General features: G+C 33.5%; 2 protein-coding genes across 2 annotated transcripts in view; both read left to right on the plus strand.

The window, feature by feature from the left end:
- tnks1bp1 (tankyrase 1 binding protein 1) overlaps window positions 1-1,290 on the plus strand; it is a 36,654-nt gene extending 35,364 nt beyond the window's left edge. The window contains exon 10 of the mRNA XM_016241073.1: window positions 262-1,290. The gene's annotated coding sequence lies outside the window, so the exon portion shown is untranslated. The remainder of the gene's footprint in view (window positions 1-261) is intronic.
- A 1,862-nt stretch (window positions 1,291-3,152) lies between these two features.
- Window positions 3,153-9,697, plus strand: LOC107557595 (beta-crystallin B3-like). Its single transcript, XM_016241074.1, has 6 exons — window positions 3,153-3,288; window positions 4,643-4,725; window positions 6,343-6,461; window positions 7,553-7,685; window positions 7,775-7,917; window positions 9,268-9,697. Exons 2-6 carry the CDS (start codon window positions 4,651-4,653, stop codon window positions 9,551-9,553), a joined length of 756 nt encoding a protein of 251 aa, XP_016096560.1. The 5' UTR covers window positions 3,153-3,288; window positions 4,643-4,650; the 3' UTR covers window positions 9,554-9,697.
- Window positions 9,698-15,040: the final 5,343 nt, after the last annotated feature.

The raw sequence follows: 15,040 nt of genomic DNA on the forward strand, positions 1-15,040 counted from the left end.
GCCTCTGATCATCATGGCCTCCTAACAATCCCCATATCTACTGACGGGCTTCATCACTCTGTCTCCTCTCCACCAATAAGCTGGTGTGTGGTGGGCGTTCTGGCGCACTATGGCTGCCGTCGCATCATCCAGGTGGATGCTACACACTGGTGGTGGATGAGGAGATACCCCTGACAATGTAAAGCGCTTTGAGTGCCTAGAAAAGCGCTATATAAATGTAATGAATTATTATTATTATTAACCTGTTGTCTTTCCTCACAGGTTTGATGCAGTTTAAGAGGAAGTCCGCTGCAGAGGAAGTCTGTGTGATGCCACAAAGATGCCAAAGGAACTGACTTACGTGAATGAGAAGTGCAAAGATCTTTCATTCTCATGCTGACTGAGTATCAGACTATTTTGAGTACAAGTCCTGGAGTTTGAAGGCTTTGCCAAGATGGCGTCCTGTTATGCACATTTTTAATTTTTACATGAAAGTCTGTCATAATCTGGCAGCGTTATAATCGGCAAAAGAGTGTGTGTTTAAAAAGCAAGTGCTGTTCATTTTCATTTTGTTTACGTTTATTAATCCAGCAGATGTTTTATCTAAAGTGAGGATGGTTAAATTCAAGTTCCTCCAGTTCGATCAGGGGCCAAATGCACGTATCTTCTGTTCATCCCTGATCGTCGAGAAGCGGAAATCAGTATAGCTTCATGCTACAATGCACTTTAAATGAGTCAGACCACTGGAAAAGGTGCCTTAGGGCTCTTAGGCATTAAATTGCATTTGAGTTAGATTTTTCTGATTTTAAATATCGTGTTTCTAAAAGTCTGATCTTAAGATGTTCATTATGGCATTGCTATATGAAACCTTTTGTTTTCTCTGAATTGTGTTCATTCTGTTTACAACGAGCCATTCCTTTAAGAGCAATTCATAAGCATCATTTGATGGTATTTTGATCTCATTCAGTTCATTCTTTTATTTGATTCTCTATGTTTCTACTCTAATCAAAGCTAGTGTGCAGAAAAGCATCAGCTGATGTGCTTGGATCTGACTGATTGTCATTTATGAGGTTTTGTTTTTGTTGCCCATGTCTTTTCAGTCCTGCCAAGAACACTTTTACAAACACAAATCAGAGATACGATAATGTCTAATAAGTTGTGTCTGTGTTCCTTTTGAAATGTTTTTCGGTCATGTTTATTTTTAGACTTCAGCTGTGTAAATTGCTGCTGGAGGAAAATGTTTACCTGTTTAATGTTGGGAAACATGAATTGTGTTTTATAAAATATGAATTCATTAAATATATTTCTAAATGGGAAGCAAGTTTGTCTTTGTATATACTGCTTGCGTGTGTGCTGCAGGACTGAGATATCAGTAGGTATCAGAGATCAGTGATAGAGCTATGAAAACAATCCTTATAACAGTAGATCATATTCATTTATTGTTACATTTAACTACATTTTAAATCTAAATTAAGACTTTTTTTAATTATTGATAATTTCCTTTAAGGTGCACCCAAAGTCTTTTTAAAATGCTATTTAAGTTGAATTTAAAAAATATATACTAATTTGATACATTTAATAAGTTGTATTAAAATTAAGCCATTTTTAATTTATTTGTAGATTTGATTTGATGTGAAAAAAAGAGTTTCTTTTAATTACTTAATAATTGATTTAGTTTTTTAAGGTGCATCCCTTGTCTTTTGTAAGTGCACATTTTAAATTTAATTTAAAAAATGTATGTATTAACTTTTTGATACTTTTAACTACACTGTAAAAAATGACCGTGAATTTAACGGTAAAAGACTGTAAAAATGCTACTGTAAAAAGCTGTTAAATGGTTAACGGTAAATTCCCCTACTATATACGGTGAAAAACTGTATTGGACATTACATGTATTCGACATTCATTTTACGGTAGTATACCGTTTTTGGAAGTGAAATAGGCCATATAATTTACAGTGAATAACCGTAAATTGACATTCCCAGAATTCCCTGCGTTACATTTCAAATTTGATGTTTCTTCTTAGTTTTTTCTTATCAGTTTTGTATATTAGGGTTGAGTGTTACACCTAATGTTGTTAAATGAATGTTTATTGCATTATTTCAGTTTCATGTGTGTTACCATGATGGTGTTTAGTGTTTGTGTGAATGACACTGTGCACCTTCTATATATGTTATTATTTAAAAACTGCTTGTGATGGGCTTTGTTTCATCATGTGACTTTCTCATCACCACCTGCATTTGGTGGTTATCAGTGTATTACAAAGGTACAAAACAGATTTCAGTGCTTCAATAGGTTGGTATATTAACATTATATCAGTTAATGAAATTACGGTATTTGACTGTAAATTTAAGTTAAAACCGTAAAACCTAAAACGTTGCTACCGTATTTTTTACGGTAAAATTCCGGTAACCACAGCTGCCGGTTTTTTACCGTAAATTTTACAGATTTTTTTACAGTGTACATTTTATACCAAAATTAAGCCATTTGTAATTTATTTACTGATTTCAAATGTGATTTCAAAGTTGTTGTTTTTTTTATTAAATAATAATTGATTTGCTTTTTTGTAAGGTGCATCCCTAGTCTTTTGTAAATGCAGTTTGTTGAATTTAAATATATTGAATTTAATATAGTGGGTTATAGTGGGTAGTGGGATATACATTTACTTGCATCGACCAAGCTTTTAAAATTCTATTTAAGTTATATTTAACTACATTTTAAAGCAAAATTAAGCCCTTTTTTATTCACTTGTTAATTTCAAGTTTCTTTTTTTTTTTTACATGCATACTTTTCTTGGGCAAACAATTATAGAAAACAATGACTAATTTTGAGAATCCATCAAATGAGGATGAATGGCCCAGATCTGTGGCGTGGGTTTGGGCTCTGAGAGGCAGTGAGACCAGAGCGAGAGAGAGAGAGAGGGGATAGTGAGCAGGGTTGTGATGACAGAAGTTGATCCTGTCTGAATCCTCTTGGCTCGCGCCCTGTCTGTGCCCGCTGTACCCATGCTGGCAGCAGAGCAAGCTGGTGGCTGCGGGCAACTCCTGCCAACTCACAGACTATTGAGAGGCAGTCTGATGGACACAAATTCGAACGACAGACTTGCTGCATCAACAGCAATCGACGCCCAACCCATTTCTGCTGCTGTGGACGGAATTAAACCATAAATACCCCCCAGGTCCCCTCCACTCGCCCAGCGCACCCTCACCTCCATACACACTCCTCACACACACACACCCTCATACACACACACGCTGAGAGAGAGTGGAGGGGTGAGAACTGCCGAAGGTGAAGGACTTCCGTAAACAGGTAAAGATATGTTCAGCCTTCATCTGAAGTCTTACTTTTCATGTGTGCTGGCAGAAAAAAAGAAACTAAATATCATTGTCATAGAAATCTGTCTTAGGTTTTTTAATTGGATACCTAATGCAGTGTAATTGAAATACAGAAATTGGTATAAAAGAGAAAGGAAAATCTTTTTTAGAGAGATTTGTCCTTGATCAAGACTAATCTATTTGATCCAACCTTTTATTGCTAAAACAAGAAAGTTTACAAAATGTTTTTGTCTTCATTGTCATCGCTAGATCTATTGTTTTAGTTTAAAACCTATAACAAACCTCTTTTTTGTGAATTGAAAAGAAAGATGCATTCGCATTTTGTTAGCTGTTTTGTTTTGTTTTATTTTTGCCATCCGACTAAGAACATTTTTACAATTACAATAGATATGTTACAATAATGAGCATAATAAGCAGAGTTTAATTGTGTCCCTTTTGAATGTTTTTCAATCAGTGTTTTGTTTTGTTTTGTTTTGTTTTGTTTTGTTTTGTTTTGTTTTGTTTTGTTTTGTTTTGTTTTGTTTTGTTTTGGCCGTCCTACCAGAAACATTTTTTCAAACACAATACATGTTACAATGATGAGCATAGTAAGCTATGTTTAATTGTGTCCCTTCTGAATGTTTTTCAGTCAGTGTTTTTTGTTTTGTTTTGTTTTGTTTTGTTTTGTTTTGTTTTGTTTTGTTTTGTTTTGTTTTGTTTTGTTTTGTTTTGTTTTGTTTTGTTTTGTTTTGTTTTGTTTTGTTTTGGCCGTCCTACCAAAAACATTTTTTTCAAACACAATACATGTTACAATAATGAGCATAATAAGCTATGTTTAATTGTGTCCCTTCTGAAGTTTTTCAGTCTTTGTTTTGTTTTTGTAAGACGTTGTTTTCAGTCATTGTTTTGTTTTTCCCCTACTACCAAGAACATAGTTTTACAAACACAATATATATAATGTTACAATAATGTAATAATACTTTCAGTTTTATAAATAGCTGCTTAAGGAATATGTTTACCTGTTTAATTTTGGGGAAACACAAGTTGTGTTTTGTTAAAAAAAAAAAACGTTCATATCAGTTATGAATATTTTGCATGATTATGCATATTTCTTCAAAACAAATGCCTCTTGTTTTGATATTTTGTTATCTAATGCAATATTTATGTATTTATAAGTGTCCAAATGTGCTTTGTGGCCATCCACTTTAGATTAAATCTCTTGTTTTCTTTTGGTTCAAGAGTTATTTACTCTTCTCGTGTTTTTAGCTCTCTCGCAGCAATGGCTGGTGTGTGACCCTATTCAGAAACATTTTGTTCTCATCTCTGACGTGTGTTTGTGTTTTTGACAGGTGGAGAGATGTCGGATCAGCAGGGAGTCCCAGATCAGCAGGTTGCTGGGAAGAGCCAAGGAGGAGCAGGAGCGGTTTACAAGGTCCAAATGTACTCATTTATACAGTTATTTTTCACAGACAAAAAGCCCAGAGGAAACTCTTTTATAGCTCCTGAGACTGAATGGATTCTTGCAAAAACAGACACAACATGCCCATAGCTGACACACAGTAAGAGTCTATGAAGGAATATAAAAATGTACTGAGTTTGTTTCTCCATCAGAACACATTTGGAGAAATGTAGCATTGCATCACTTGCTCACCAATGGATCCTCTGCAATGAATGGGTGCCGTCAGAATGAGAGTCCAAACAGCTGATAAAAACATCACAATAATCCACAAGTGGACTCATATTTTGGTCATAAGCAACGGTTTAAAGTTAAAAATGATGGATTACTTGAGGATTATTGTGATGTTTTTATCAGCTGTTTGGACTCTCATTCTGACGGCACCCATTCACTGCAGAGCATCCATTGGTGAGCAAGTGATGCAATGCTACATTTCTCCGAATCTAATGATGAAGAAACAAACTCATCTACATCTAACATGGCCTAAGGGTCATTGAGTCAATTTTCAATTTTGGGCGAACTATTCCTTTAATATTGAGATATCTTGACTTTTGATTGCAGACTTTGATGCTGACAAATTTGAACACAGTTTGAGACGTTGTCTTCAGAAGAAAATTCTGAACAGCAAATATGTCCTCTTGTTCTTCATTTAATTTCATTGCTGTCTAGGGGAAACAAGAGCAGAAAGAAGTTCTTCATTAAAATGAATGACAATTTACATAAATGTTTTTACAAATTATTTACACAAATTCTGCTAGTTTTTTCATGAATGAAAAAGTTTATGACTTATAGAGTTTATGACAAAGAGTTTATGACTTATACACTGTAAAAAATGACCGTGAATTTAACGGTAAAAGACTGTAAAAATGCTACAGTAAAAACCTGTTAAATGGTTAACGGTAAATTCCCTTACTATATACGGTGAAAACTGTATTGGACATTACATGTATTGGACATTAATTTTACGGTAGTATACCGTTTTTGGAAGTGAAAAAGACTTTATAATTTACAGTGAATAACCGTAAATTGACATTCCCAGAATTCCCTGCGTTACATTTCAAATTGGATGTTTTTTTGTTGAAATAACTATGTTCCTTCTTAGTTTTTTCTTATCAGTTTTGTATATTAGGGTTGTGTGTTACACCTAATGTTGTTAAATGAATGTTCATTGCATTATTTCAGTTTCATGTGTGTTACCGTGATGGTGTTTAGTGTTTGTGTGAATGACACTGTGCACCTTCTATATATGTTATTACTTAAAAGCTGCTTGTGATGGGCTTTGGTTCATCATGTGACTTTCTCATCACCACCTGCATTTGGTGGTTATCAGTGTATTACAATGGTACAAAACAGATTTCAGTACTTCAATTGGTTGGTATATTAACATTATATCAGTTAATGAAATTACAGTATTTAACTGTAAATTTAAGGTAAAACCGTAAAACCTAAAACGTTGCTACCGTACTTTTTGCGGTAAAATTCCGGCAACGACAGCTGCCGTTTTTTTACCGTAAATTTTACGGAACTTTTTTTACAGTGTAGAGTTTATGACAAAGAGTTTATGACTTAAAATGTGTTGAATCATCTTAACAGGTCTCACTGTTTGAATTCGAGAACTTCTGTGGAAAAAAGGTCGAGCTGTCAGCAGAATGCAAGGACTTGATTGAGAAGAACTTGGAAAAAGTTGGATCAATCATAGTTGAGTCTTGCCCGTGAGTGCATGTTCTCTACCGTCAAACCACATTATCTACAACCACAAAAGAAGGAATGCAGAATGTTCAGACTGTTCTTGAAAGCAAAAGTTTAAATATTGGCAAACTGGATTTGTCTATAGGAGAACTATACAGTAGAAGAAGTTTCGCACACAAATGATAGCATATGACTTCAGATGATTATAACATCCAACTCAATGGACTACTTATATCAGTGCTTCTCAACCAGACCTTTCTTAAAATTGATAATAATATAATATAATATATGCAAAAATACAATAAGGATATAAAGATGAAATCATGTTTCTTTTTTCTCCTCTATAATGTTTGTTTAGAACAAGCAGTTCTTAAAACCTCTGGAATCACAAAATGAACTGTGATTTATTATTTTACCTATCTGGACATTTAATAAAACGTAAATAACGGCTTCAGTTTCTGAATGTAATTTAGATATAGTTATAATTCTGTTAGCATTATATCATATAGAGGGTCTTTAAGTCACAAAATGTAAGAGCTATTGAAATATCTGAAATATTATATTTGTTTACCTCAAGGTTATTGTCCTTAACTAAAACCATAAATAAGTATTTACTTGAAATAAAATAAACATGAAATGAAATGAAATAGCAAATAATAAAACTTTAAAATAACTTTTTATTCTAGTAAACATTTCTCATTTTCATTTATAAATGTAATTTTTATTAAGTTGAAGTACTAAAATAACTCAAACTAAACAACCTATATAAAGATAAAAATAAAAAACAGTGAAAACTACTAAAACTTCAGCTAAAATGAAAATGAATATAAAAATAAAACTTAGTTCAAAATATTTTTAAAAACTATAATTGGTACTAGCTATAATAGTATATAAATGACACTAAAATAACACAGCTTTACCTGCATGTCACGTGACCATTAACCAACATCAGAAATTGTTAAATTATTGAAATATTAACTTAAAATCTCAGGGGTTCTTCAAGTAAATATTTATGTTGAAAGGGATTTGGCTGAGAAAGAAAGTTTGTGAATCCCTGCTTTAATCAAAAGGAATCATCCATTTATCCGTCCTGATCTTGATGATCTTGTCATAGATGGGTCGCCTTTGAGCAGAAGGGCTTTCTGGGAGAGCAGTTTGTTTTGGAGAAGGGAGAATATCCTCGCTGGTCCTCCTGGACCAACAGCCAGAAGAGCTACTGCCTCCTGTCCATGAGACCTCTGAAAGTGGTGAGAGACACGTTCACACCTCACACCTGCTTAAAGATCTGCTCTTCTGTCGCGACCCATTGAGTCTAGTGTTTATGCTCTAATACTAGGACAGCGCAGAACACAAACTACATCTGTTCGAGAACTGCAGCTTTGCCGGGAGAAAGATGGAAATCGTGGATGATGACATTCCCAGCTTGTGGGTTCATGGCTTCCAGGACCGTGTGGCCAGTGCCAAAGCTGTCAACGGAACGTGAGTTTGAGAATTTGTTTGAGATTGTTTTCTTGCCGCTGCTATCCAAAGACCATTAACTCATGAAGCTTGATTTTTTTTTAGATGATTTTGATTTTTGTTTCAGTCCTTATTTGTCCTTATTACAAACAGTCTGTATGTTTAAAGTCAATGTGATCTCAAAATGTACTCTCTTTTTACTTCCTAAATACATTTTCCTGGTCATCAGTGCATGTTATTTGAAAGAAACTACCTTTCAAAAGTTTGGGGTCAATTTTATTTTATTTTTTAATTCAGCAAACACGCATTAGATCAAAAAGTGACAATAAAGACATTTATAACGCTGCAAAAGATTTCTAATTCACAAAAAATATTAAGCACAACAACTGTTTTCAACATTTCTAATAATTATGCACTCAAGTTTTACATTTGCCGTTCTTGGTGCCATGCTCTACTCGTTTATTATTGTTAACTAAAACTAAAACTATAACCAGAAAAAAAAGTTACTTGAAATAACATGAACTAAAATAAAACATTTCTCATTTAGTTTAGGTTAACACTAAACACTAATACTTAATAAATTATTTAATATAATTTTTTTTAAATGAATAAATAAAAATGACAAAAAACATCTAATTTATTCAAACTTTAACTAAAATTAAAAAAGAATAAATTATCATTCAAAATAACAAAAACCGAAAATGAACAAAAACATTAGAAAAAGTGTTTCAATCCACAACAAACTCAAATTTGACTCCATTCTTACATAAAATGGCCAATTTATCCAATCATAAAAGCAAGTCTGGTGTTTTTTTTATTGTTAAATATCTTTTTTTTATGAGACAAAAGTAAATTGATTGGGTTCAAATGCTGTTTCATGTTGACTTCTAGTACAGCAAATAAATCCACAAGCTATCAGTGTCATCCATTTTCAAAAAGGTTCTTTAGATTATTAAAAAGTTCTTCACACTAAGAAAAAAATTGTTCTTTTAAAATCTGATCACTGACATGTTCTTTGGGGAGCCAAAAATGGTTCTTCATTCTTAAAAAAATAAAGGTTCTTTATTGCCATGGAGTCATGAAGAACCTTTAAGATCCATGGAACATTTCCATTGCACATAACGTTCTTTATAGTGGAAAAAGTTAAAATATTCCTCAGCCTAAGAAACAAAAATGGTTCTTTTAAGAACTGTTCATTGTAAGGTTCTTTTGGAAACCCAAAATGCTTCCTCTGTGGCATTCCTGCGAAAGCCTCCTTTTGGAACTCTTATTTTTAAGAGTGTACATATCCTAAATATGTACTTAATTGATATAGTGATTTTTCGAGACACTATTTCCACAGTCGAGAATGACTTCAATCTCTTTCCTCAGTTGGGTGGGCTACATGTACCCTGGCTACCGCGGGCATCAGTTCGTGTTTGAACATGGCGAATACAAACACTGGAACGACTGGGGAGCCACAGAACCACAGCTGCAGTCCGTCCGACGTGTACGTGACATGCAGTGGCACAAACGGGGCTGCTTCACCGTCCCCGACCCGGCTCCCAAACCCAAACCCAATCCCAATCCCAACCCTAATCCAAACCCAAACCCAAACCCAAACCCCAGTCCCGCTCCCGCCCCCGCTGCCCCATCCGCCACGGCTGCCAGCAGCTGAAGGAGAACGGCCAGCCCTGCCGATGACCTCTGCCCTGCACCTGCTCAGAGGACCACGAAGAAAGCTCGAAAGCAAAAGTGACTGCCTTGCCTCTTGTGTGTCTATCATTGGAAATAAAGGCCTCGGCCCCATGCTTTGATCTGACCTTTGGCTCGTGTCTGATTTTATTTGTATTTTTCTGCTAGACTGATATAACACTGGAAATACCACAAGTTTATTACAATGAATGCTGCAGCAAGGCTGCACTTGTTTGATCAAAAATTCAGTAAAATGTGAAATATTATTACAATTCAAAATAACTGTTTTCTATTTGAATATGTATTAAAATGTCGTTTATTCCTGTGATGCAAAGCTGAATTTTCAGCATCATTCCTCCAGTCTTCAGTGGCACATGATTCTTCAGAAATCATTCTAATATGCTGCTCAAGAAACATTTCTGATTATTATCAATGTTGAAAACTATTTTTGTGGAAATAGTGATACTTTTTTCAGGATTCTTTTTTTCAGGTTCAAAAGCACAGCATTAATTTGAAATAAAAGTATTCTGTGATTGTAATCTTTACTTTCAATTTAATGTAAATTTAATGCATTCTTGCTGAATAAAAAGTAGTAATTTCTTTAAGAAAAATCCCCAAACGTTTTATTGGTAGCTTAACAATAAAGGAAAATTGTTCAAATGTTTACTCCTACCCTAGTTAAACATGCAAACACTTGTAGATAAAAGACACTCTTTATTTGTTTGTAGTAATTGCATTACAAGGCCACAACCATTTCTTGAAATTTAGTTTATTTATTTATTAAGAATAAGGAAGGAAATTCTAGGTCAAATTCTAGTTCTGAAGTAATCATTTTGAACTATTTGCAAATAATATTTTAATATGCACACATGCACTTACAGTACGTTTCTTGTCTGGTCACATTCAATTTAGGATCTAGGCTACATGAATCACCAATTTCAAAACGGCCATTCAGTGTTGCCAATTTAGCTACTTTGTAGCTAGATTTAGCGACTTCCCCGCCCCTTTTGAGATTTTTTCAAAAGTTTAGGGACAAATATAGCAACTTCTTGGACAAAACTTATCTAAGTTCTCATCTTGCCCACTGATCTACATTCATCTTTATATAGATCAGTGAATTTGCCATTGTAATGTCATCTAGTGATATTTAGCTACCAGTTTTAGCTACTTTCAGTTGAAAGCAGTTGGCAACACTGGCCATACCCTTACCAAAAAGTAGTATACTTCAAGTTTATTTTATTAAGTATACTTAAGTAAAGTTCAAGAATATTTTTAAGTATACTTTATGTAGCAAGTATACAAATATCAGTGTACTAGTGGTATACTTGTAAGTGTACTATTTCAATACTCCTTGGGACTAAATTGGCCCACTTTCTAGTATATAAAAGTATACTTTTAAGTATACTTTAAGTATAACAGTAGTAAACTTTAAGTACACAACTAGTTTACAACAATATTTTTAGCTTGTACTGCAACTATACTAAAAGTGAACTTATATGAATACTGATAGTTTTCTAATTAAATACTTGTAGTAGCATTTTTAGTACACTTTGAAGTATGGTCTTAGTAAACTACTAGTTTAATAGTTTTATACTGTAAGTATACTCTTTCTTTAAGTGAACTTTACATCATACTTTAAGTATGCTACTATGTCCCTATTTAGGTTTGTATATATTTTGTTATATAAATATCTGAACATATAAAACACCAAAAGAAAGAACAGGGTATCGGCTTGTAAACAAATAAACATTTTATTCTAGCTTCATGCATTCTTTTTTTAAACACTTGAATGTGGGTAAGTTACATAAATAATAAAAAAAGAAATAACATTTTGAACAAAAAGCTGAAAAAGAGACTATGAATTGGAATCAGAACAATAATCAAAACGTAGATAGAGTCGATCAACACCCCAAAGCTTGACAGTCATTATTACTCTTCTTTGGTCGACATTACATCAACGTTACACAGTTTTGATGCTGTTTTATGTCTGATGATCGTGTTAGATTACATGTGGAAGCATCTGTTGTTTCGGTTTCTTCTTCACTTGTGTTTTTTGGAAATTCTGTACAGAAGATGTGTACTAGCGCCCCCTACAGTATAACAATGAAAACATGGATTCTAGGAACACAATTATAGCTCAAATATATTTAGACTTTTTCTAAGTAGGCTATAAGTCAAGTATACTTAAATGTCATTTTAAGTATATTTCTGAGAAGTACATAAAAAGTAGACTAAAAGTAGACTTTCCTATTTTTTAGTTTAAAAGAAGTACACTAATAGTACACTTGAATAAACTTCTTTTTCGTAAGGGTATTTGAGAAGAAAAAATGGCGAGTAGTTCGCATCACTGGATACGACTGTCAGCCGTTTAACATTTCTATCATAAAACAGTTTTCAGATATTAAACGTTTCACTACTTTCGCTACTTCGCTACTTACCTCGCTCTCTTTCAACATTAAAACTGTAGCTTCGCGCTGGAAATCGCACTCTCTGATTTGGTGACCAATAAACCCCACCTACTTTCATTTGATTGGCTCAGTCACTTTGACTTCGGCGGGTGCTTTTAGCCAGCTAAAGGCAAACCAGACTAAAACTGTAGAATAAACTGTAAACCTTTTTGTCATGACTTGCACCTTGCATAATTGCAAGTGCACAAAATGCTTTATTCGTTTAATTTTGAGCCATAAGGCCGGGTACACACTGTGCGATTTTCGTCCGATTTTGAGCCGGAATTCATCCGACCGTTCAACTGCCGGTTGGGAGAGGTTCATGGCTTCTCGTTTCCCCCTGTACACTACACGAACACTGCACGACAAATGACAAATCTGAAATTCGCTCCGACTCAAAGAGTCGCATGAGGCACAATTCGGCTCAAAATCAGGTGAAAATCGCACCGTGTTTACCCGGCTTAAAAGTGAACATGAAATTAAGACTGACCTGACATAGGCTAATATTTCTTCATAATTGCTTCATTTCTGAGACAACTTCTCAGCTGATGGCATCAGTGATATTTACTTTTTCCTCCCCTCCAATCATCGTTATCAACTCATAAATAGGCCTACATCTGATATTTGAAGTAAAGAGGCTTGCGAATGGCTTTTCATGTTGTCTGTATTTCTGAAATCTATCATTTCTCCTCTCAGTTTTTAGGCAAACTATTGTCCATATTGGTGTGCATACGTGTGTGTATTTCTCTTGATTTCCATTCATCCTCTGAATGTCTTTCCTGTCTCTTTGTAAGTCGTTGGCTCTTGGCAAGAGTTCAGCTGAGTCATGTGAACGGAGAACAAAGCGTGGCAGCCTCCAAAAATGACAACTAATGAAATAGCTCCAGGCTGATGTGGGCAGGCCAGGGCTTGGCTTGCCGTGGTTTGGCATTGCTGTCACGAATGATGATGAAAAAATATGGCAAGCTTCCACTGCTGGTCCAAATCGCCTATCCACGGCATACCGATGAGGTTACCAAACCAGACTAGGCCTTTCTATGCCAAAACTAAATGGTTTGATGATCACGTCCGTCTAAAACCACTCCTTTTGTGTCGAGTGACTCTAAACTCTGATGTAATCACTGTAGATGCTGAACTGTCTAAATATTTTACAAGCTACTGTCAATCTCACATTATTGTGGAAAAGATCATTATTGATGAAATCTAACATGCAGATTCGCTGAAACAGCAGCTTCAGTTTAGTTTAAAACAAATTATTTTGCATTATTATTTAATATTTTTAACGGCAAATAATTACATTTGTGATTTTTATTTTTAAAAATTTAATAATTATGATTCTTTTTAAATTGAATTATTAATTTTTACAAATTATTATTTGATTATTTTTTATTTGTTTTAATTGAATTACTATTTTTTTGTATTTTTAAATTGTTTTTAACTGCTATATGGTTATTTTTTTTAATTGTATGATTAATTTTTACAAATTATTTTTTTTTATTATTGTTAACTGCTAATAATTATTTGTATGTCCCATATGTTTTACTAATTCTTTTTAATTATTATTTTTAACTGCTAATGTTTTTTTTAATGTTTACTAATTATTTATTTTATTATTTACTTTCATTATTTATTAAATTATTATTTTAAACTGCTTATGATTATTTTTAATTGAATTATTATTGTTTACTGTCTATTGTTTGTAATTATTCTTTTAACTGCTAATGATTTTTTATTTGTAAATGAATTTTAAATTATTATTAATACATATATATTTTTTTTCTTTGTCTTTTATACACTGGAAAAATTGGATTTTCTTTCCAAAATTCCTAGTAAATTTCATGAATAATTACAAAGAAACAGCAAGTAAAGCAGTGAATTAAATGTGAAATTTTGAAAAGACTGAAATATTACTTTCTTATAAAACATACTCCGATAATGTTTTATTTACAACATTAAACAATCTTTTTTTACAGTATATCTGAAGGTCTATTTCAATCCAAACTGCAGAAACTAGTCATGTTTAATTCAAGCCATGAGAAACAAAGCCAGATTATTTGACTAAAAATCCGCATGCATTTATTTCGATTTAGTAGCTTGTAAAAAACTGAGACAATTATTTTCTCTCTAAAACAGATTGTACATGGTGCCGCAAACAACCTCACTGGAAAAGAGAACAGATGTTTGATATTTATTCAAATGAGTTTTTAAATAATTGCATTCTCTCTAGCGAGTGTCAGTTCAGTTGTCGGATTTAAGAAGAAGCAGTTTCCTAAAAACAGCAGAACAACAGAAACATGTCACAATTCGAGATTCTATTTTAGAATCAAACTGTTTTTTGACAAGTTTCCCCAAGGGCCTTTAATAACCCTTATTCTTTCATGTTTCGTACGTTTCTTTTCTTCCGTCTGAGAAGGTCCACAGTGACCCAGGTCATCGTGTAGATGTTTTGTTACTCATCCCGTTGGCTTCAGCAGTTGTGAAATGAAGATTTCCTGGCGTTTGAAATCATTGCACACAATGTGATGCCATTAGAGAGTTGCGTTCAGGCCTTTGCGGTCCTGAAAACAGTGTGTGTGTATTTGAGAAGTGTGTATGAGTCATTCTGCAAAACATATCGATGAGGTTCCCAAACCAGACTAGGCCTTTGCTTCACCAAACTACTAGTGCAGGCAGATTTTAGTGACTCTAAACTCTGATGTAATCACTGTAGATGCTGAACTGTCCAAATATTTTGCAAGCTACTGTTAATCTCACATTATCGTGGAAAAGATAATTAATGCTAAAATCAAACTTTTGCAGATTCACTAAAACATTACTAAACTAAACCAGTTGTAGTTTTTTAAATTATTATTTGTAATGATTTTACTTATGCTAATTAATAATTAATACCAATGAATGCTAATTAATCATTTTTACTAATTATTTCTTTTAACTATTTTTAACTGCCAATCATTTTTTAAAGATTATTTTAACTGCTAATTTATCATTTTTAACGGAATTGTTTTTTTCAATGTATTTTTTAA

The sequence above is a fragment of the Sinocyclocheilus grahami genome, unplaced genomic scaffold, assembly GCF_001515645.1.
Source record: "Sinocyclocheilus grahami isolate Dianchi unplaced genomic scaffold, SAMN03320097.WGS_v1.1 scaffold609.1, whole genome shotgun sequence".
Lineage (NCBI taxonomy): Eukaryota > Metazoa > Chordata > Actinopteri > Cypriniformes > Cyprinidae > Sinocyclocheilus > Sinocyclocheilus grahami.

What these genes read in the sequence shown, in the direction of transcription:
- LOC107557595 (XM_016241074.1), top strand. Translation starts at nt 4,651, where the DNA reads ATGTCGGATCAGCAGGGAGTCCCAGATCAGCAGGTTGCTGGGAAGAGC. An exon ending in ATCATAGTTGAGTCTTGCCC is followed by an intron (nt 6,462 to 7,552) that starts GTGAGTGCATGT and finishes ATCTTGTCATAG; the next exon opens with ATGGGTCGCCTTTGAGCAGA. An exon ending in GCCAAAGCTGTCAACGGAAC is followed by an intron (nt 7,918 to 9,267) that starts GTGAGTTTGAGA and finishes CTCTTTCCTCAG; the next exon opens with TTGGGTGGGCTACATGTACC.